Source organism: Lemur catta, unplaced genomic scaffold (genome assembly GCF_020740605.2).
Source record: "Lemur catta isolate mLemCat1 unplaced genomic scaffold, mLemCat1.pri scaffold_43_ctg1, whole genome shotgun sequence".
NCBI classification, from domain to species: Eukaryota; Metazoa; Chordata; class Mammalia; order Primates; family Lemuridae; genus Lemur; species Lemur catta.
The window spans coordinates 1984487-2006954 of NW_025423850.1; the positions used below are offsets into that span (position 1 = coordinate 1984487).

At 50.1% G+C, this 22468-nt stretch overlaps 1 protein-coding gene, 1 long non-coding RNA gene and 1 pseudogene across 3 annotated transcripts; 2 read left to right on the forward strand and 1 right to left on the reverse strand.

The window, feature by feature from the left end:
- The first annotated feature begins 386 nt into the window (after window positions 1-386).
- Window positions 387-1057, forward strand: LOC123629784 (annotated as a pseudogene).
- Window positions 1058-7565: 6508 nt separating this feature from the next.
- On the reverse strand, window positions 7566-8616 carry LOC123629785 (pseudouridine-5'-phosphatase-like). Its single transcript, XM_045539173.1, has 2 exons — window positions 8182-8616; window positions 7566-8048 (listed from the first exon to the last, which is right to left on the reverse strand). The coding sequence occupies exons 1-2, from the start codon at window positions 8614-8616 to the stop codon at window positions 7650-7652; spliced, it is 834 nt and encodes a 277-aa protein (XP_045395129.1). The 3' UTR covers window positions 7566-7649.
- An 8012-nt stretch (window positions 8617-16628) lies between these two features.
- LOC123629802 lies at window positions 16629-22086 on the forward strand. Of its 2 annotated transcripts, none has more exons than XR_006732273.1 (3): window positions 16629-16777; window positions 21256-21415; window positions 21885-22086. It is a non-coding gene; the product is annotated as an uncharacterized LOC123629802 (long non-coding RNA). The 2 variants fall into 2 exon arrangements; XR_006732274.1 differs by having other exon boundaries at window positions 21285-21415.
- Window positions 22087-22468: the final 382 nt, after the last annotated feature.

The window sequence follows — 22468 nt, forward strand, 5'->3', positions numbered from 1 at the left end:
ATCAAAAATCTGTAGAAGATAAAAATAAGGAACAATTAATAAACAGTTCAGAGAACATATTGGAGACCAGTGAAGAACTAGGGACAAATGAGTTTGAAGAAATTACTGAATGAAGTAGCACAGAAAAAACAGAGGTTGGAAATGTAGTGATTGATGCTGACCAAAAGGCTTTAGGAGGTGACACTCAGGATGCTCATAAAGCCACTACTCAGATAGATACAGAGAAAAAAGAAATGCCATATGAAGTGCCAATTAAAACAGAACCTCAGGTTACTGCAGTTTCACAGCCCAGTGAACCTCAGCCTGTTCTAATACCCAGTATTAATATCAACTCTGGAGATGCAGAAAATGAAGGAGAAATCAGTGCTTTGTCAAGAAATGAAACCATGCTGCTTCCAGAATCTGAGAATCAAAAGGAACATGATGCTGATTCAGGCATTGGTTCTACTGCTGATAACAGCAGCATTGACTTGAATTTATCCGTCTCTAGCTTCCTCAGTAAAACTAAAGACAGTGGATCAATATCTTTACAAGAAACAAGAAGACAAAAGAAAACACTGAAGCAACTTAAAGATCAATATTTCATACAAAGACATCAGCTACTTAAGCGCCATGAGAAGGAAACAGAACAAATGGAGTGTTACAATCAATGACTTATTTGAGGAATTGAAAAACAGGCAGACTCAAGAAAGAACAATATTACCCAAGATTCAACACAGTGAAGCTAAGACTCGAATGGCCATGTTTAAGAAAAGTTTGAGAATTAACTCAACAGCTACGCCAGATCAGGACTGCGACAAAATTAAACAGTTTGCTGCACAAGAAGAAAAGAGGCAGAAAAATGAGAGAATGGCTCAGCATCAGAAACATGAAAATCAAATGCGGGATCTTCAGTTGCAGTGTGAAGCCAATGTCTGAGAACTGCATCAGCTGCAGAATGAAAAATGCCACCTGTTGGTTGAGCATGAGACACAGAAACTAAAGGAGTTAGATGAGGAACACAGCCAAAAATTAAAGGAGTGGAGAGAGAAATTGAGACCTAGGAAAAAGACACTGGAAGAAGAGTTTGTCAGGAAACTCCAGGAACAGGAAGTGATCTTTAAAAGGACTGGGGAGTCTGAATGCCTTAACCCATCAACACAGAGCCGTATTTCTAAATTCTATCCTATTTCTAGCTTGCATTCCACTGGATCATAACATGGGAAGCATTCTGTGCTTGAGTTGGCTTTTTAAATATATCATTCTATTCTCTTCATCTTCTGCCACAGTCTATATCAAATAGCTCACGAAGACAATCACCTGCCTCACCTTCTAGGTGTTTTTTTGGTTTTAGTTTTGGGTTGTTTTTTTTTTTTAAAGCAAAGATGAAGGGAAAACAAACTAAGACAGATGCTGGGCCATGCTGGCAAAGTAGCATCTTGCAGTAATTCCCTAAGGTGATTTTGTATATTAATCTTAAAAATTGTATTCTTTAGACACTGTTACCTGAAAAATTATTAAGAGAAATAATGTTTAAAGTTATTTAAAAAAACTGTTATGTCACTAAGTGTTAATAAATGTCTTTTTACCTGTCCTAACTTCTCAGTGATGCCTAAATTCTATAGCTGAAGCTCTGCTGTAGAGGATTGAAATGATTTTCTTTTGGTGAATCAGCTCTCATAAAAAAGCTATGAGTTGCTCAAAATGTTCTATTGATTCAGTGAATAAATATATTTTATCTTTAAATAGGAACAAACTCTTTTAAAAGAGAGAAATTATTTCAGTAATTTGTTGAAAGTAACCTATTTAGGCATGAGCTAACAATTGAGGTTGCTAGTTTTATTAAGATAGTGCCTAAAACACTAAATTTTAATCAAGTCTAAGATAGGATTTTCTTTTTGATCAACAGAGACATAACATCCTTAGCATTAAACATTATTGTGTTAAAAATCTTGCTCCTGTTACCATTTGATGGAAATTTTCATCCTAAAATATATGTTGTACAAAGTTTGGAAGACAAAAAATAAAAATAAAAATAGCTTTTAGATGTGCAAATTGGAAATGTAAAATACCAAACTAAAAGTAAGATAGATTTAGCCATCTCAGTTTATTTTCTAAAATAATACATGAGTTAAATGACTTCTCTCCTTCTTAGTGAATTCTGTACTTTTAAAACTCTATGAGAAGCTTGCAGGCTCTGAGTTATATTTATAAATATATTTTCTGAAATTAATTTTAAAAGGCATTTATTCAGAATACTTTTTTTAAAGGATTTAAATATTTAGGCAAATGTCAGGAATGACTTTTCATTGTTTTGAAATGAGGAAACTTACATTTTGGTGTTATTTTGTTTCATATTTAAATTATTTACTTTGAATGGGAAAAGCCTGAAACCTTTATCATGTGGTTGCTGATATGTGTAATTATTAATGAAATGTTCATTCTCAGTCCCTTTTGAGGCTTAGAATTTCAACCATGTGGCAGGTCAAATAGTATTACGAACTGGACTTTGGTGTGTGAGACAGCACACTTGTAAATGATGCTTGTTGCCTGCCATTTACAACCTATTCTCTCTTAAGAGTGCTAGAAGTTTGTTTTTAGTTGTATTACTTTTGAGGCTGGTGAAAAATTTAAATGCAACTTTGTGGGAACACTGACTTATACTAAGAAAATGTAAATGTCTGTAGCACTTTCTTGCAGTTAATTTGAAAACTTTAGATGCTGAACCTTATTTTGTCAGTGGTTTGGATGATTTAAAAATGTATGTGTGATTTTAATTTTGTAATTTTTTTGACAAGCATAATTTACTTGGACAACTTTGTAGGTAGCCTTAACTTCTGGCCAAGTTTGTTTTTTATATAAATATATATACATATATCATGTATGGTTGTAAATTCATACACTTATCACATGTATGTGTTACTATACACAAAACTCTTTTAATGCTTTATTCTCAAATGCTGGGTTGAAAAATGTTTTTAAAGCCTCTTGAAATATATACCTTTATAAAGTAATATTCAGGATGATGGAAATTATTTATATTGTTATGATAAAAATGACTGTATTTAATGATTTATTTGAAGAGGGAGTGGGAGGAAGGTTCTCATAACCACTTTCTCCTTTGAAATTTTCAGTTTATTAACTTCTTAAAAATGAATACTTTAGGCAGTAGGTATTTTTTCAGTATCATTGAAATGATACCCTGAGTGCTAAAGTTTGTGGCACCTAATTAATTTGGTCTGAATATTTGATGCTTTCCCTTTCAGTTTGACATTCAGAGTATTGACTCAAGGAGAGAGGCTCAGAGTGGCATGGTTGATGCTCTGGGCAAAGTTATTAGCGACTCGCATCTCCTGTAAAACTGCCTTTTGGATTCAGTGTGTGTGCTTGAGTTCTCTTTCAAACATGACCATATTCATGGTCATGACTATACAAGACTGGTGCAAGACTATACAACGATACCTATATAGAGGTGAAGCATTCATTTTCATACTTAAAGTTATATAAATCTTTTCAAAAAGTGTTTTGTTATAGAATATAGTGTTTGTACCCATACTGGCCCACCTCTTCTTAGGCCCTATATTCAAATAGATAATAGTGATCATTCTTTCTTGCATGAAGTGTAGGTAGGGAGTGGATGAGGGGCACAGACTTTGAAATCTAAGAGTACAGTCAAATTTCTTCCTGATTTGGTTGTTTTGTTGCTGTGGCAGAATGTGCCATGAAATGCATAAAAGAACTTCTCCATATGTGCACCCTAATCAGTCCCCTCTCCTCCTTTTCCTGAGTGCTGTGAACACACCAGACCTCCATGCTTCTGTAGGTCCAGCTCCTAGAGCTTGGGGCACCAGGCTGCCTTTCCTAGTCCTGCCAACTATAAGGTATGAATTGCTGAATTAGCTGCTATTTTATGTGGAGTCACATTAAGCTTTTTCTTACCCTTCTCTATGGGGAAGCTATAGGGTGGGTAAGGAGGAAGTTTAGAGTGCTTTTACTTTGCTGAAAATGTTAGAACTTTCCTGTGACAGGACACAGCAAATTGTAATTAAATATAAACCAGAACCAGAGCTACCTCTAAGTAGTATTTCCTCAAGCACAAAGCTCTCAGGCCTATGGGACCCACTTTAATAGAGAGCCTCTGATGTCTTGAGCACCAGTGAGTTTCAGAAGTGACTATTTTTTGTACTCTTCTAGTTTCCTCGTATACACACTTTTTCCCATTCCACACTGTGCTTAAATGACAGACTTCTGAGAAGCCAAATTCTGTCAAAGTATTAGCTAGAGATGTTGATTAAAGGCAAACCTAGACTGAAGTGGAAGAAGAGTGTTCCAGTTCTAACAGTCTTTTGATTAAATAAATAAATTCTTTTCTGGGAAATGACTTTTTTATAGGAAATGGGATGATATTTTAAATGCTTTTCTTAAGTTGAAGGCACAACAGTTAATGCCTCTATTGTTGCTATTCTGTGGCTGATGTGCTTTTGATAAAGCTTTAAAATTTCTGCTACTAAGCCTAGGATAGAGTGTTTTACCAGTTTTAAATGTTGGCTGCAGCTTTTTGTTGATCCTTCTCTGATTTGCAGTGTAATGAGTTCATAAGCTAAATTTTCAGAAAGAATTTTGTTTCAAATTATGCTTCTTGTCTGAGAGCAACATGTCTTTTCAATCATGAGATTGACACACAAAAAATAAAGTTATTTCTTAATCTAAAAAAAAAAAAAAAGAAAGAAAGAAATGCTTCAATTAACTCTGGACAATCTAAATTTTCTTCAGGTTCCCAAGTGTTGTCAGCATCTGTAAATCCCTTCCACTTCAGGAAATACTCCACTTTCCCATTTACTACACGTCGATCCAATACTTTTTCCACCACAAATTCTTCAGGCTCTGCCTCTTCAACCTTTTTACTCTTCCCATTCTGTTTCTTTCCCATTTTTTGCAATGTAGTTTTATTGGAGGCCAATTTTTTTTTTTTTTTTTTTTTTTTTTTGAGACAGTCTCACTCTGTTGCCTGGGCTAGAGTGCCGTGGCGTCAGCCTCGCTCACAGCAACCTCAAACTCCCGGGCTTAAGCGATCCTCCTGCCTCAGCCTCCCGAGTAGCTGGGACTACAGGCATGCGCCACCATGCCCGGCTAATTTTTTCTATATATATTTTTAGTTGGCCAGATAATTTCTTTCTATTTTTAGTAGAGACGGGGTCTCGCTCTTGCTCAGGCTGGTCTCGAACTCCTGACCTCGAGCGATCCTCCCGCCTCGGCCTCCCAGAGTGCCGGGATGACAGGCGTGAGCCCCCGCGCCCGGCCTGGAGCCGTTTGTTACTGCAGACTTGAAGAGCTATTATTCACCGCCTCCGAGCGGCTCCGGGTCGCGGTCTACGGCGACTCTCAGAAACATCTTTGTATAGACGAGCTCAGCTGGGTGGGGACGTGCTGGTCCCCTCATTCTGCAGGCGAGGTGAGTGGCTGGCCGAGGCTCCAGTGACTCGTCAACCCTCTCTGGGAGCAGGCCCGACCGCGTGGTTCCTGGGTTCGTGTCCATCACCGACTTTTCCGCTCAAGCGCTGGCGTCTCAGACAAGGCGAAGCCACCGGGGACGGGGGTAGGGAGACCGGCTGTGAAAGCGTCTCCACCCGGCTGACTTGTGTGTCGGCAGTCTGCAGGGACACACGGTTTGGACAGCCGTGTGACAGCCTTCGCACCAAAGGGGTCCAGCCTTCACTGAGTGTGTCTTGCGCACGTTCTCATTCACCCCTGAGAAAACCCGTTAAATATGTTCTAAATCCCCATCTACAGACGTGGAAATGGCAGCTTTGCGTCTTCAGTAACCTGCCCAAGGTCACACCAGTGGGACGCTGTGGAGTCCCAGTTTAAGCCCGTTGTCTGGTGTGGGGTCTGTGTCCCTCCCACTGCCTCCCTCGAGTCCCCTCTCCTCCTGCCGTGTGTGCCTGCTGTCTGCAGGGCCACATGCTGCTTATCTGGAACCAGGAGAAGAGCTGTTGTCTTCCCAGGGACCTGACAGTGGATGATGTCCCCCAGGACAAGGAAGTCCAGGTAGACAAGGGAGCGACATGGGTGGGAATAGAGGCAGTGGCCCCTGGCCCCTGGCACTGAGGAGACTGGAGGAGCTGTGTCCGCAGGAGGCTGCTGGCCTCCTGCTGCAGGGCTGCCCCGCGCTGCTGCCTTCTGGGCCTGGCGATGGTCTAAACCTGCCACGGCCACTCGGGAGGGAGGCTGAGGCGGGAGGATCGCTTGCACCCAGGAGCTTGAGTCCAGCCTGGGCAACGTAGCGAGACCCCGTCTCTATGTACATCATGATCTTCCTGTCCCTGGTTGCAAACTCCTGGCAGGCGAGTGCTGCTCCTCTTTCTTTCTGGGCTCATCTCCGAGCCCGCCTCTGCTCTCTCCGAATGAGAAAGAGGAGGACGCTTCTCCGTACCGACGTGCCCACACTGGAGCACACTTATCGCCCCCCGGGGCCACCCCTTGGTTGAGGGTGGAGGGAGAAGCTCCCCCAGAGACACAGGGGACTCTGCTCCAGACAGGCTTCCCTGCTCAGGAGACTGTTGACAGTGTTGACGACAGCACTGTTCCTGCCAGCCAGGACACACTTCCTGCCTCCCTCTGCTCGCCATGTATTATGCACCTCCTGTATACCAGGGCCTGTTACAGGCCTTGAAGATACAAAGACAAATTTTAAAAGGCTTCTGCCTGAAAGAGCCATGGCTTCTAGTAGATTCCCAGTCATAGGCCTTAGCTACGGCTGTGTTGCATGGAGTAAAATGCGTTTTTCATAATCTGTGTTTCCTCAGGCCACAGCAAAGGAGGCTAAAAATAGGGCTACTCTGACAGCCGTGAAGGACATTTTTCTGGTCCTCATCTCCACCTGCTGTTGTTAGAACTTCAACCCCTGGGCGTCCTCCAGGAGGATCTCCTGTGGACTGTGGATGAACACCATTCTTTCTTTCTTTCTTTCTTTCTTTCTTTTTTTGAGGTCACAAAAAGAATTTTAATAGTAGCTAATAAGGACAATTACCTCTTAGTACTCATCAAAAACATGGCTTTCCCACTCAGATTACAACCAGACAGAATTAACATCTCACTGCATCAGTTGTTCCTGCATGTTAATTATCAATACAGGGGAAAGTGAAACAGGTACAATATATAAAAAATAACATATATGTGTACACGTATATACACAAAAACATATACACATATGTATACATAGTTCACATTTCCCAGTCAAGTGTTCAGAAAAACTAAAATAAAACAAACACAAATATAACTTATTTGGTCTTGGAGAGGTATACATTCTACACATACATGCATGCATATATATATACATATATATATGTATATACCTTCATATATATATATGTATATAATGCCTACACGCATGTTAGCACACTGGTATACACACGCAAGCATGTCTACTCGCTTGTCTATCACATGCTACACCAGCTCGATTTTTCAGATGGTCATTCAAGTTTCACCTTTGTTCTGGGCTGTCTCTACTTTGTTTTCTGTCAACTGCCAAGCCATGTTCTATCAACACTTTACGGAGTGGGCCACGCCAACAGGAAGGCCGGGATCAATATGCAGGCTGCGGTCTGGGTGCTGTCGCCTGCCCAGCAGCGTGGCCCGGCGTGGGCAGGGAGTGCAGGACACGTCCTCCCTCACCCGTAGGAGGGCAGCCCAAACAGCTCAGGCCGGAAGTCCTGCAGGGAATCCAGCACCGGCGTGGCCTTTGCCGTCAGGTCGTGGCTCAGGGGTCCGTCTGGAGCCGTGACCGCCTGCATCCCGGCTGCCAGGGCCGCCTGCAGCCCGTTGGGAGCATCTTCAACGACAAGGCCCTGCTCCACGGGAGGAGGCGGGGACAACCTCTTGGCACAAGCCAGGAATATGTCGGGCTCCGGCTTCCCGCTCTTCACTCCCGGGTCGTCTCCCAAAACGAGGTGACGAAACAAACCAAAGAATTCCTTGTTCCTGCTTGTCTTCATCTCGAGTGACGCAGACCCGGAGCTGGCGGCGGCGGCAGAGGGTATGTTGTGTTTCCGCAGGTGGCGGACGAGTTTTTAGCCCCTGGCATGAGTGCGGCCGTGGGGACAGCTCCTTTAACGTCGCTTGGCTTTCGTCCCGCGGCTCCTCCTTGGACGCGGGGGGTCAAGACGTCTGTGACGATCTGCGCGGCCTCCGGCGCCTTCTTACCCTGACCAGGGACTGCACGTCCCAGGTGTGATTCCTCCCAGAGCGGCCACATGTTTCTCGAAACACCACTGAACACAGCCGTTCCGTACCCAGAAGAAGGCCGTCCGTGTCACAGAGGAGGCAGGTGACGGGGCGCAGCATGGTGCCGCCTTCTCGGTCTAAACACCGTCCTTTAGTCGCCGCCCGGAGCTGGCCTTCGCCGCCCCCGACCCCGGGGTCTTGTTCCGACCTGGGTTCATACAGGCGCAGGGCCCGAGAGGAGGAGGAATCAGGTGCCTGGTGGCGCCTCCACTTGTCGCCAGCCACCAGGGCCAGCACCTGCCAGAAGGGGCCCGGGAGCACCACGCTGCCCCTTCCTAGATTGGCTGTTTGACCCCAGAAGGCTCTGAGCCCTCCGAGAGTCGCGGGCCACCGGCAGTGCTGCTGAGGCGACATGGTGCAGGCAGCAGAGGCGACAAGAGTAGATGGGAAGGCAACTTCCAAACTGCAGTGGCGCAGAGGAAGTTCTCCAAGGCGGGTCTGAAAGTCCCACGTGAGTATTTGCTGCGTGTCGGGGACGCGCCGGACCCCACACGCCCCTGTGACGTCTCAGCTCCCAGCAGTGACACAAAGGCTCTCAGGAGCCCCGCGGTGACCCCAAAATGTAACACGCGAGCGGACACACCCCTGTTTAAAAATCAGCATTTTTCTGAAGTTTTTTTATTGGACTGAGGGCTCCTTTTCTCACTTAAAACCTTTTCTTCCCATAGCACTGGGGCCTGGGGAACAAAACCTAGTGCCGGTGACCGGCCCTGGGCGTCACGCAGGAGGGTGGCAGGTGGGGGGGTGCTCTTCACTTCTTCTGCCTCCCAGGGGGTCTGTGACCCTGGAACCCGGGACACCCCGGTCCCCTCTCCCCTGCTGGCTCGGGTGGCACATCCCACATCCAAAGCAGCGATAGCTGTGGACTGACGTGGGACACCTTTTCTACACGCTGTCAGCTGAGCCAACTGGGTGGGGGGACACGTTGGGGAAAGAATCGCGGTTGGGGAATCAGCAGACAGGGCTGGCACTGCCGACTATCGATCATCTGCGGGATTCTGGGGGATGCTGAAGTCCCCACAAGCCTCAGTTTCCATCTGTGAAATGGGGACAACACACATTGGACAGGCTGTGCCAGGATGAAATGAGATAACATAGGAGAAAACCCGAGACTTGTATCAACGTGCTGGAAGGATCCAGAAATTTCTAGCCTAACACACACCCTCAGCACAACACACACACCACACATCACACTCACCACACACTCATACACCACACATCAAACACACAGCACAGCACACTCATCACACTCATACACCACACATTGCACTCATCACACACATTCCACACGCCACACAGCACACTCATCACACACATTCTCACACCACACACCACACTCATCACACACAAACATACACCACACATCACACACCACATACCACACTCATCACACACACCACAGATCACACTCATACACACTCATATACCACACAATATAGACACCACACACCACATGCATCACACACCACACTCATACACATGCATACACCACACATCACACACACCACACACCACACTCATCATAGACAAATACACCACACATTACACACAGCACACACCACAGTCATCACACACACTTATGCACCACACATCACACACACCACACTTAAGACTCATACACACTCATACACCACAGATTACACACACCACACACTACACTCATCACACACCACACCTCACACTCATCACACACACTATATACCACACATTACACACACCACACAGCACACTCTTCACACACCCTCATACACAACACATTACACACACCCCACATCACACTCATACACACACACTTATACACCACACATTACACACACGACACACCACACTCATCACACATTCATACACCACACATCACACACCATAGTCATGACACACACTCATACACCACACATCACACACACTGCACGCCACACTCATACACACACCACATGGGCTCTCGCTCATGCACATGCTCCGAGCCGTCCCTGTGTGTCACTTGCCAGCGCACCGTGAGTTGGGAGCATTTTCAAAGTCCAAGACAGGCCTGGTGGCGGCACAGGGGCGGGCTGAGGGGCTGTCCCCCGCCCCCGTGGGAAGGTCCGTGGGCTCCGAAGCCCCCCCCACGGAGGGAACTCGGGTCACCGGCGTGTGCGTTGGAGCCGGTGGCCCTTGTCCCCGCCGGGCCTTGGTCGCGGACAAGAGCAGCTGAGTGAGGCGGCGGCGCCTGTGCGGACTCCCGGCCCTGCGCCCCGCATGCCGCGGCCTGCCACCTGGTCCCGTGCGGGGACAGGGACCTCCCGCTCCCCCAGGCTGGCAGCACCCAGCTGCCTATTCCTAGAGGATGGTCTTTCGTCTGGAAGATGCATCACTTGTGGAACGAGAGGCCGGTACGCTCTGTGTCACGGAGAAGCAGGGACAGAAAGCAAAGGCTGCTGTCGCCCCGCCCCCTTGTCTCTCTCAGCCGCGCTGCCAGCAGCCTGGGACACGAGATGATCCCAGCGTCACCGAGACTGTCTCTTTCCTTAATGCCACACGTACGTTTCACACTTTTAAAAGAGAAGCCATGTCACTGTGATGGCCCCGGCGCCTCCCGTGCGAGCTCCCGTAACGCTGTGCTCGGGCCACAAACCCCTGCCGGGGACAGTGTCCCTCACGCTGACGCCCGGGAGGCCACGGAAGGCTCCGGTGCGAGTCCCTGCAGCACGGGGGTCCGACGCGGTTAGAAGCCAAAGTGCCCCCGGAGAGGACGTAGCACCGGAAACACCTGGTGACACGAGGCCGCGGGGCCGCTGGAGGCCGAGAGCGGGCCCAGCTGACACTCGGGGACGCGTCCCCGCTGCGTGAGATGCGTCCGTGCCAGACTGCGGGACGCGCGTTGCGGGGACCGCGGGCTCCGTGCCGGGTTCATCCGCAGCTCCAGCAAAGCCCAGGGAAGAGACGGGGGCAGAGGAAGGACTCGGGCCTCCTCCTGCCCGACTAACGACGCTGCAGCCGGAGCGGCTCCCGAGAGTCCGGCCGGAGCTCTGCGACCTCAGGAGGCCGGCAGGTACTCGTTGCTGGACAGACCCCTCTGCTGGTCTTATTGCAGACACACACGGTGCCTGCCCCCGCCGGCCAGCCCCCAGTGTGGCCCCGTCAGAAAACACAGGACAGTAAACCCAGACGGATGGTCTGTCGGGGAGCGACGCTGTCGTCCCTTTGGTCGTTCTCCTGCCAGCTGTGCCCTTCACTGAAACTGGGCACAGACTGAGTGGCCTCCGCCAGGCCGCCGGGCACAGGGACCGGAGGCTGCTGCTTTCCTTCCTGCCCTCCCCCTGCCCAAGGTGGGGCAGACAAAGGGAAACCCTGCTTGGTGTGGGCCGATCGGTCACCAGTTTCACACCAGCCTGGCGGGCCCGGGTGAAATTTCACAGTTAGCAGACGCGCTTCTGGTCATTCGTCAGGACCTCAGTGTGCTCTTGCAACGGACACCCCCAATTTCCAGATGCTCCGCTGTAGGGGAGTCACACGATGGCTGGGAGGCAGGAAAGGTGAGGCTGGTCCATCCGGGTTCAAGTGTGTTAACACGTGAAAAATGAAGAAGGCCAGGGGTTTAGACACCCAGCCAGGAGAAGAGCACTGACTGCAGCAAAAGGTGACTCCATGGGCTGAGTTATGTCCCCTAAAAATCACGTGTTGCCTTCCTAACCCCACAGGAATGTGAATGTATTTGGAGATAGTGTCTTTAAAGAGGTAATTAAGTTGAAATGAGGACATCAGGGTGGGCTAACCCAATCTGACTGGTGTCCCTATAAAAAGAGATTGGGACACAGACACACATAGAGAGACCAGGTGAGGATGCAGAGAGAAGACGGCGTCTGCAAGCCCAGGAGAGAGGCCCCAGAGGAACCCAACCCTGCTGGCACCTTGGTCTCACACTTCCAGCCTCCAGAGTCATGAGAAAATAAATGTTTGTTGTTTAAGGCCCCCAGTCTGTGGTACTTCGCCATGGCAGCCCCGGCAGACTAGCACAGAGACCCTAGTATTGCTCGAGGAACGTTGTCCTTTGTAGCGGGGGACGCGTCACGACTTACAGCAGGTGCACATGCCTGGTGGCTCTTGGCATCCTCACCGCAGGCCTGAAGGGCAGGTCAGGAATTATTACAGGGCTTCAGCCCCTTATCCAAAACCACTGGGGACAAATGTACTTGGATTCCAGAATTCCTCAGATTTCGGGAAGATCATACATGCATGCACCATGTGTTACCTAACACACTGAGTGCGTCTGCCAGGGCACCCACAGTTAAACACACGGCCACTTCTGAAATGAAACAGAACCACATGTGTGTGGAGATATCTACAGATACGTATTTGCACTAAAAAGGATACATAAAGCATATATGTAACCTCATATTTGTTCAGGTCAGATTGTGCCACCAAATGAGTTAGTGTCAAGTGGATAAAGACTTGTTTGGGTTGGGGGATTTTGGAAATACACACAGGGTGTTACAGACTTGCCTAATTCTCCCACCCTCACCTTCTGAATTCAACTTTCAAAGAAGAAGAAACCAAGACTCAGGGGAAAAGCCCCTCATTAGGGATCACCTGGCTCACAGAAGCCCAGCTGGGCTCTTAACTTCTGCCTCCTAACTCCGAGGTCCGGTTCTTTCGATGTGAACCCAGAGGGCCTCCCTGCAGGGCTCGCCCACCGGCAGCTCCTTGCAAACGCCCCCTCCCACCTCCTCCGCCCTCCCCCTCCATCCTGGCTCTGCAGCCTTTCCGGCTCCACCCGGGCACTTGGTGGCCATTCATAGACATCATCTTCCAGGCTCCCTTCCCTGACCTCTCAGAGTCTCATAGTTTCAGGACTGGAAATGACTTTGAAGATCATTTCTGGAAGAGTAGCCTGCTAACTTTTTTAAAGAATCAAATGTTTTATTTTTCCACTGTAATCACACATCTCAGATTATCAGACAGGTACAAGCAGAGCTGCTCCTGCGAGCCTGGGCTCCTCCTCCCCTAACCAGCCAGAGAGACCCGAGGGGCCTGGGCAGAGCTCTGCGGATCCTCGAAATACAGTCTGACACCCTCTGGTGTGGCAGGACGCTGTTATACTATGGGACAGAAAAAAATGAGATCCACCAGGGGAAAAAGGCAGCCAAAGTTTACAAGATGCTCACTAGTTATTGCCAATCTCATTGCACAGAGTCAGAAACTGAGGCCCCAAAAGGACTGGGAAAAACCAAGTGCAGACAGACTGCGGCCGGCAGCAGCACAGCAGTTAGCCTGCCTTGCAGACCTACGTTCCTGGCATTCCATGCCCCTTCATATGCTAAACGAAAGAGCAAGGTGTACTGTTTGGAAAGCTGCCCAAAGGTGTCCGGGGCTGATGAGACTTGTGCTCGGGAATTCTTAGCAGCAGTGGTTTGTATAACATGAACCCCGAACTCCAATGCCTACCCTAGGCCGCAAATGTTCATAATAATTCGGTGACTTCTGAGTTAACTGAACGTAAAGAAACCCCAAAATATGTTACATAAGAGAGATTTTTGTTTCTCTGCTCTAGAATCTGCCAAATGGAACTTGTTCAAACTTCCTGTATTAAAAAAAGAATCCCTTCTAGACTAAGATCCAAAATGCAAGAGTTCAATCCAAAAAGGATAAATTTTAAAAGGTCATGATCCTGGGAACTACTGGATTATAGTGAGAATTGAAGTTTTCATGGCATGAAAAAAAATCTAAGAATAGTATATATTTTGGAGACGTTTCACCAAAAAACTTTGACCATCTCTTTGAGTTTTCCAAAAGCGACCCCTATCTTTTCCTTTGCTGTCTGGATTCTATTATGAGGGTCACCTCTGTGTTTGAGGACAGCTCCAGGGACTTCGAAATTTGGTCAGCTACTGTCTGAAAGTGAGATAATGACTATAAAATTGTCCTTCCACATTCATCGCCCCTCGCTCTCGATGACAGAATCCCTGGGCATTAGCAGGACTCCCGTCTGCTTGTGTAGACATGACATTTCTCAGCCTCCCTGACCACAGTGTGGCCATCGAGTGAAGCCTGGGAGAAGGATGCAGGTAGAAGGGACCCTGGGCAAGTCCTGAGGCCCATTATTAGAAGGACGGCGCCTGCCCCTCAGTGACCCCTGCTTTATGTGACTGAGAACAGCCCCCCAGGCCTCTGCAAAGGAACTGGGTCCTGGATGACACCCTGCAGCAGCATGACCCAGCTCTGGGCCACACATTTTCAGGCCTCTGTGTTATAGCAACTCTGCCACTAACTGACACGAGAAATGACATGTGGGTGTGATGACTGCCAGCAACAGTGTCCAAGGCATTTTTCCAGAGAGACAGTTGGGCCTGTAATGGCCACACAGGGGCCCAGATGCCCAGTGGCGAGCCCTATACCCCTCTGTCCCTTGTTGACCTGGGAATGGGCCACCTCCTGCCTGGGGCTGACGGGGTGAGGCTGCAGGCATGAAGTCCCTGGCCTGACAGTCACAGGCCCACAGGTGTTGCTGGGCCGGGCTGCACCCAGACAGGAGGACAGGAGGGCCTGGGCAGTGCTGCAGACAGACCCGGCCTGTGCCTGGCATACTGGGGATGTCCAGTCAGGACTGGTTAAAACGTCCTCTTGCCGTAGCGCCCCCCCTTGCTGTCAACAGGCACTGCCAGCTTGTCCCATCCAGACCCACACCTGCTTTCTGCCCCAGCCTGCTCCAACCTCCTCTGTGTTTCCATCTCAGTGAGTGGCACCTCCCCACTATTGCGGAGAGGGGTTCCTGGCATCTTGCCCTGCCAGCTCCCCCTCTCTGGGGGCATCGGAACCATCAGCACCTCCCCTGCGGCTGCCAACAAGGCTCCTGGTTGCCCTCCGTGCCTGCAGTGTGTTCTGCAAACACAGCAGGGCGATCCTCTGTGAGTGTAGGTGACATCGCACAGCCTTCCTGCCTGCACCCCCCGGCTCCCCGCTGCTCTGCAGCCAGACCCCAGCTGCCCGGCACAGCCCCGGGGCCCTGTGTCCCTCCCGGACTGCGGTCCTTCCTGCCCCGGGCGCCTGTGCTCCTGCAGCCTGCAGGGCTCACGTCTGTCCTCGACATTCTCATCGCTTCCTGACCCCCATGAGGGAGTGTCCCCCACCCCACCCCCGCCACCGCGTGCTTGCCTTTTTATTCTTCGCGGCCATTACCATCCAATGCGGAAGTGATCATTGTTACGGTGTTAGTTGATCATCAGCCTCCCCGACAAGAACGAAAGCCCCTAGGTCTGCCCGGCTGGCACCAGTGGGCTCTTAACAAACACTTCTCGAAGGAATGAAGTGAGGTGAGTTGAGCTGGACAGGTTCTATCTTCCGAAGTCACCGCAGTAGAAATTCCCACCATTTAGAGACTAACAACTCCAGCCCAGTGGGCAGAGCAGGTGACAGTGAACTTCAGCAGAGACCAGTGAGCTCCCCGTGCTCACGCGCCGGCCTCACCATGAGCCGAGTGACCCACTAAGGTCACCAAGCTCTCTCTCCCCTCCCGCCAGCCAAGCGTCCCTCCAGTGGGTGGCCGTGGGACTGCAAGGGACCTTTGTGAACAGAGAAAGGAAGAGGCAAGGTAAAGGACGAGGACTAGCCCAGCAATTGGACTGTTTTGTTTGTTTACCTCTGTTTTCCGGTGATTTTATAGTGACCATGTATTTCTTTTATAATGTTTTAAAAAGGAAAAATATGATCATTGTAAAAGAAATTATCATTCTGGTGGATTAATACCATCAGAAGATAGAGAAAGAGAGAGAGAGAGAGAAATAGTAATAACAATTTTCCTCTAAAATTTCCTAGAAATAGACTGGAACCACGTACAATAATCCCTCCCCCAGTGTGGGGCTCAGCAGCCTATAACCTACAGCCCCCCGCCCGTTTGTATAAATAAAGTTTCATCAGAACACAGCCGTGATCCCCGATGCCTTCCGACTGTGCAGCGTTAGAGTTGAGTTGGGACAAAGACCGTGTGGCCTGCAGAGCCGAACACAGCTACTGCCTGGCCTCTTCCAGACAAAGCTTCCGCCTCCTGCCCGGGACAGAGCTCCCTGCGCTCCCCTTTCCCGGGCTCCTTCCGCAAGGCCAGCACAGGCAGCTGCGGCTGCTTCTGTGTCCTCGCCCGCATCTGGTGTCTCTGTCTCTCGGCTGAAGATCAGAAACTAGATTCATCTTTATATTTCCACAGGGCCTGGCACAGTTTTGGCCTTGGAGCATGAGCATGTTGTGGAAATATTTCAGTTCTGCTTGAGTGAGGAAGTCGGAGTGGATCCAGTCTTCAGCAGCCCGTGTGGCTGCGCAGCCAGGGCTGCTCCCCCGGGCAGCCTCCCTTGCTGCGTCACCGCCTGGCGACAGCGGCGCCCTGTCTCTGATGGCTCTTGGCCACACTGGATGGCGTGAGGCTGCCCCTCCTCAGCACCGCCCGCCGGACTCCGGACGGGCACAGCAAGGCCTCTTCAGAGCCAGGAACAGGAAGCAGTAAATGCCCGACCGAGGACAAGCTGAGGGAGGGGTGGACAGTCTAGATTTGGTAAGTCTGAGGTGCAGAATATCATTTTTCAAAAAAGGCCATTTTGTTCCTTCCACACAAAAGCTCCCGGACTCATGCTTATGAAGCATCGCTAAGCCAGCACCACGCTGGGCGTGACATGAAAAGTGTGCATCCGTCTGTGGTTTGCAGCCAACACCGGCGGCACAGGCGTCTGGTCCCGCACAGTCAATCTGCCCGGTCCCGCGTCTACTATGAATCCGCGTTTTAGCGACCGTTGTCCTTGTGAGCCGCGAGGGCGAACGGCAGGGAGCGGCTCCGCAGGCCCTTTGCTTTCAGAGGCCCCGGTGCTAGGCTGGCGCCACTTCTCAGGGAGGCTGTGATCGCAGCGACAGGCCCCATGACCCCTCCCCCGGGAAGGTGAGCTCTAGAAGGTCAGAGTGCGCGCGCGCGCATGGGGAGCCCTGTGGGGGCGTGGCTGGGAGACCCCGAATTTTTTGAGAAGAGAAGAAAGGACTGACGCTGCCTGTGAACTCCCCCCACTGTGCCGCCCACCCTGGAGAAACGGCCACTGGACTCACGACCGCTGTCCCGCCCGAGCTGGGTGGCAACGGGACGGAGCGTCCCTTTTCCCAGTGAAAGGCGACCGGTTCACATTAAGATCGTTTCCTGGAGAGCTAATGGCCCTCTCAGGTTAAAGACTCAAGGCGAATGAACTCATCTGGTCACGACTCTGTGGGGGACACCTGGTGGGGGGGGTCTCATCGCTGTAGCTTAATTAAAGACCCCCAGGCGCCGGGTCAGCTGGTGGCCCTGCAGGCTTGACTAATTGTAATATTTTTCTCATTAAATTTCTGGAAGGAGACAAGCTTGGTCCCGCACAATCCCTCAATCCCCCAAATAATCAGGCGGCGTGTGGCACACTCTCCACACGGCCGGGTCCCGGGGAGCCGCCGCCCGGCGACAGCGGACGGCTGACTGTCGCGGGGACTCTCGGTTCTCGCCCCGCTGGACTGCGGGTGTTGCGGAGACGGCGGCACAGCGAGGGCGACCCGCTCCGCCCCTGGGGAGTCCTCCTTCTTCCCTGACTCGAGCGACAAGCAGGGACAGTGAGAGCCACACGCCTCCCTCCGTGCTTCCGCCCTTCACGTCCGGAAGCCGCTTCCCCGCAGGTGCGGGCCGAGTCACGCCCGGCGGGTCCCGGGTCTGCGCTGTCACAGGGCGGCTCTGGAGCGGCCACGCGGGCCGCCCAGGCGGAGCCGCCGCACACAAGGACCCTGGCTCAGGCCGGGCAGGTCCGCTCTTCCGCCTGGGGAGTGGCTGTCACGTCTGCACAGCCCCCTGGATGCTGGGCCTGTTAACCTGCACTCTCCTCACATTTGCCACCCGGCATGCCCATCGCTTGTCACACGCTGTGCGATGGCTTTAGAAACATTTCCTTTTAATTTTTACGGCAAACCCAATGAAGTAGACAGTTTTACTCCAGTTTTACAAACGGGAGAGCTATGGCTCCGAGGTGAAGCAGCACGCCCAAGTTCAACAGCTGCCCAGTGCAAGAGCTGAGTTTGCGGCTCTGTGACCCTCAAAGCCCTGCCATCCGCAGAGCAAAGTCAGAGCTCTCTGCATGTCCCTTGAGCTGCTGACCTGAGCTCCCCTGGGGGCACCGGCCGCCTGTACTTCCCCACTGTCGTGGGCTAAATTGTGTCCCCCTCCCCAAAATTTGTGTGTTGTAGCCCTAACTCTCAGTACCTCGGGATGTGATCTGTATTTGGAGACAGGGTCTTTGAGGAGGTGATGAAGTCAAAATGAGGCCTTGGTGATGGGCCCTAATCCGGTGTGCCTGGTGTCCCTATAAGAGGCGCTGAGGACACAGACACACACAGAGGGATGACAGCTGTAAGCCAAAGAGAGAGGCCTCAGATGAGACCAACCTGCAGGCACCTGGATCCCAGACTGCCGGCCTCCAGGACTGGGAGACAACGTGTCTCTGCGGGCGACTCGTCCAGTCTGCGGTTCTTTGCTGTGGCAGCCCAAGCGGCCCGAGACGCCTCTCCCCATGTGCTGCCCGGGCCTTTGCTCAGACCCCGGCCCCACGCCTGGGGTGCTCTGTCCACTGTCTCTGCTCGGTCGGCCTTTGCCAGTCTTTTGAGATTCACTTCATGAGTCGTTTCCTCTAAGAATCCTCTGGATTGGGCTAAGAATTCCTCTTCTGGTCACCTGTACCCCCTTCTGCGTGGCGCTATCTTAGCAGATAGCAAATCATGTTTAGTCGTGTATCTGTCTCTCTGATTGGAGAGCAGGGACCAACTTATACACCATTGTGCTCCCAGCAGCTGGTGCAGGCCCTGGCACGTGGTAGATGACAAATAGATGTTGGTGGCACCATACGCTGAGTGCTGAGTCCCCATCAGAGCACATGTTGGAACCTGTTTCCCATATTCTTTCTTTCCTAGGCTTGTGCACAGAAGCCTCTCCCACCCCCTGGCAGGATCCGTGGGGGCCACATTTCCTTCTTTCACTCCTCTCCGCTCAGCCTCAGAGTCACCTGTGCTCCCACGCCTCAGCAGAGCACGAGGGGCCTGAACCCAGCAGGGGAGCCTGGTTCCACTCTCACCTGGCCGGAGCTGTGAGCGTCTCTTTGTCTTGAGACTTCCAAAGTCCCCCTGGTCCCCTGGCCCCTCCTTGGTGCTCTTAAATCCTGGAGGCCAGTGAGATCTTACAGAGGCTGGGCTCACCTGTCCTCAGGGCCTGGAGTGGCAGGTGCGTTGACACAGGAGACAGGCCCTCCACTCCCCACCCCCTGCCTCCGCAGCGCAGCTCTGCTTCATGAGTGGAGCAGGTCACTCCAAGGTGAAGTCCTGGCTAAATCCGATCCTGTAAAACAGCAGATGAAGAAAAAGTGGCTTTGATTCGGATTGAACATGTATTACATCCAATGTATTTTTTTTTTTTTTTTTTTTTTGCAGCACTGGTAGCATTTTGCTATCTTGATAATTTTTTGCGTATGCTAACCTTAAACTGAATTACATTTCCAGAGTCCACGTCAGCTAGTGTGTGCTTGTAGGCACGTGGGGGTGTGCTAAGCCCCCACCCCTTGATCAGTGTGGACGTCTCCCAGCCTGTGAGGGTAGTTTCTCTGAGCTGGCACTTCCTCCCCTTTAAAATGGGGATAATGTCTACACTGCAGGGCTGTTTTGAGAAGTGGAGATTTTGTGAGAGCTGTTCTAGTGATAGCTCTCCCTGACAACTACTGATACTAACAGTACTACTCTTTCTTCCCAACTTAATTTTCATAGCCTGGGGCAAACACCTACCTCTTTAGTATTCTCTTTACTATCTATTGCTGCTGTTGTTGTTTTTAACTAACTCCATGAGAAAGGGAGACAAGAGATGTCATGTTTGGGAATAAAACAAAAACAGCTTAAGGAAATCAGAAAGGAAGTAACTACGCCATTGCCTGTGTTATGCGTTGCCTGGAGGACAGCAAGCGTGTCTCGTGAGCGCCAACTACCCCCGCTGGGTCCTCGCACCGGCTGTCTTCCCACAGCACCTGACCTGGGAAAGGCAAGCCTTCACTGTGCCCTTCCTTGGTGCTCTCTGTCTTGCCTATAATGGGCATATGTCATTGCTGTTTGTTGCCTTGCTTGGAGCCACTGGCACAACACACCTTGTGCACGGTTTTTAATTTACCAATTTACCGAAACAGGAGGGCCTGTGAGGAGCTGCCTCCTGCTGGGGCCGCATACTCGAACAGAGACAGGTGCAAACCTCACTGCCCTGCCCTAAAGCACCCGACAATCCAGTCAATGAGGATAGTTAGTATGAACAGTGCTAGATGAGTGGCATGGAGACATTGAGTGCTCCGTGAGGACAAGGGAGCCATGGCCTGGTGGGGGCAGGGGAGAGAAGCCATCCCTGAGACAGGGAGTCCAGAGGGAGAGCAGGCAGGGCTAGGGGAGAGCTGGGTCACCCCGGGGGGTGCCTGCTGTCGCCTTCTCCAGATGCACTGCCTACTTCTCCCCCGCAGCCCCCAGAGAAGGAGTGGCTTGCTCCCCTGGACTTGGAGGCTGCCTTGCCTGGCTACCCCCTGCAGAGCGAGCAATGCCCCCTTTCCCAGGGTTGGGACGGCCTCAGGACACATTCAGAACCCACCTGATCCTGATCTCAGGGCAGATGGGCCCTCATCCCTAACAGGAACTCACGCAAGACCCCTGTCCACCAAGACAAAGGTGGCCAGATGGTTTTAGCAGGCAGGATGGCTTGGGGGGTGGTTCTTCCTCAGCTACTTTTTAATGGTGACGGTGATAACAAAATCAATATAGTATGATTATTATATAACATCAGTGCATTTGAGCAGATCAAGTACATCCGAATCAATGCGCTCATTATACAACTTACAATATGCAGTGTGAGGGACAATGCACCACACAGTGTACAACACGAACCACTCCATGTACAGCTTGACACAGTCAGGCATCGGGCAATGATGGGGTTATGTTCTGAGAAGTGCTTTTTTTTAGGTGATTTCATTGCTGTGCAAACATTACAGAGTTACTTACACAAACCCAGATGGTGCAGCCTACTCCAAACCTAGGCTACATGGACAGCTGATTGCTCCCGGGCTGCAGAGCTGCACAGCATGTGACTGTACTGAACACTGTAGGCAACTGTAACACAATGGTAAGTATTTGTGCATCTAAACATATCTAAACTTAGAAAAGATATGGTGAAAATACAGCACTAAAGATGAAAAATGGACACTTGTGTAGGGCACTGACCATGAATGGAGCTCCCGAGACTAGAAATCACTCTGGTTGAGCCAGTGAGTGAGTGTTGGGTGAAGGGGAGGCCTAGGACGTTCCTAGTGTTTATAAAGTCTGTAGACTTTATGGAAACACTGCACACTTAGGCTACACTAAATTTATAAAAAAAAATTTATTTTTTCAATAATATATTAACATTAGCTTACTGTAACATTTTTATTTTGTTTTAATTTTTTTAACTTTTGACTGTTTTGTAATAGTACTTAGTTTAAAACACACGTTGTACAGCTATACAAAAAGTTTCTTTCTTTACATCCTTATGCTATAAGCTTTTTTATTTTTAACTTTTTTTTTTTACTTTTTAAACTTTTTGTTTAAAAACTAAGACACAAACACACAGTAGGCCTACACAGGGTCAGGATCATCGATATCACTGCCGTCCGCTCCACACCTCGTCCCTCCGGAAGGTCTTCAGGGCCGACAGCAGGCCTGGGGCTGCCGCCCTGTGACAGCAATGCCTTCTGGATGCTTCCTGGAGGACCTGCCCGGGGCTGTGTTACATTTACTTTTTTTATGTAAGCAAAATGAGCATACTCTAAAAAAAAATAAAAGGTTAATAAATATACAAACCAGTAACCTAGTTGTTTATTTTTATCAAGTGTCGCACACCGAGCGTATTGCATGCGCTTTGCTTTCATAGCCCAGGCAGTGTTGGACTAATGTGTCACGCTCCACCGCCACTGCGTCACTAGGCCACAGAAATCATTCATCTCCGTTTTGACCTTGGGGACCACTGTCATATGTGTGGTCTGCCTTGACAGAATGTTTTCACGTGGTGCGGGACTGTGTAGCTGGACACCAGCTGGAGGGCCGATGCGCAGTGCATGTTAAGTACAATATAATGATCCGTGTGTGAATATTCACTCCTCCTACACGCAGCCCAAATAAGAAACACTCCACAAACGCCAAA

Coding starts and splice junctions, on each gene's coding strand:
- LOC123629785 (XM_045539173.1), bottom strand. CDS start 8,616: ATGTCGCCTCAGCAGCACTGCCGGTGGCCCGCGACTCTCGGAGGGCTC. Junction 8,049..8,181: donor ACGTGCAGTCCCTGGTCAGG/GTAAGAAGGCGC, acceptor GCCAGGGGCTAA/AAACTCGTCCGCCACCTGCG.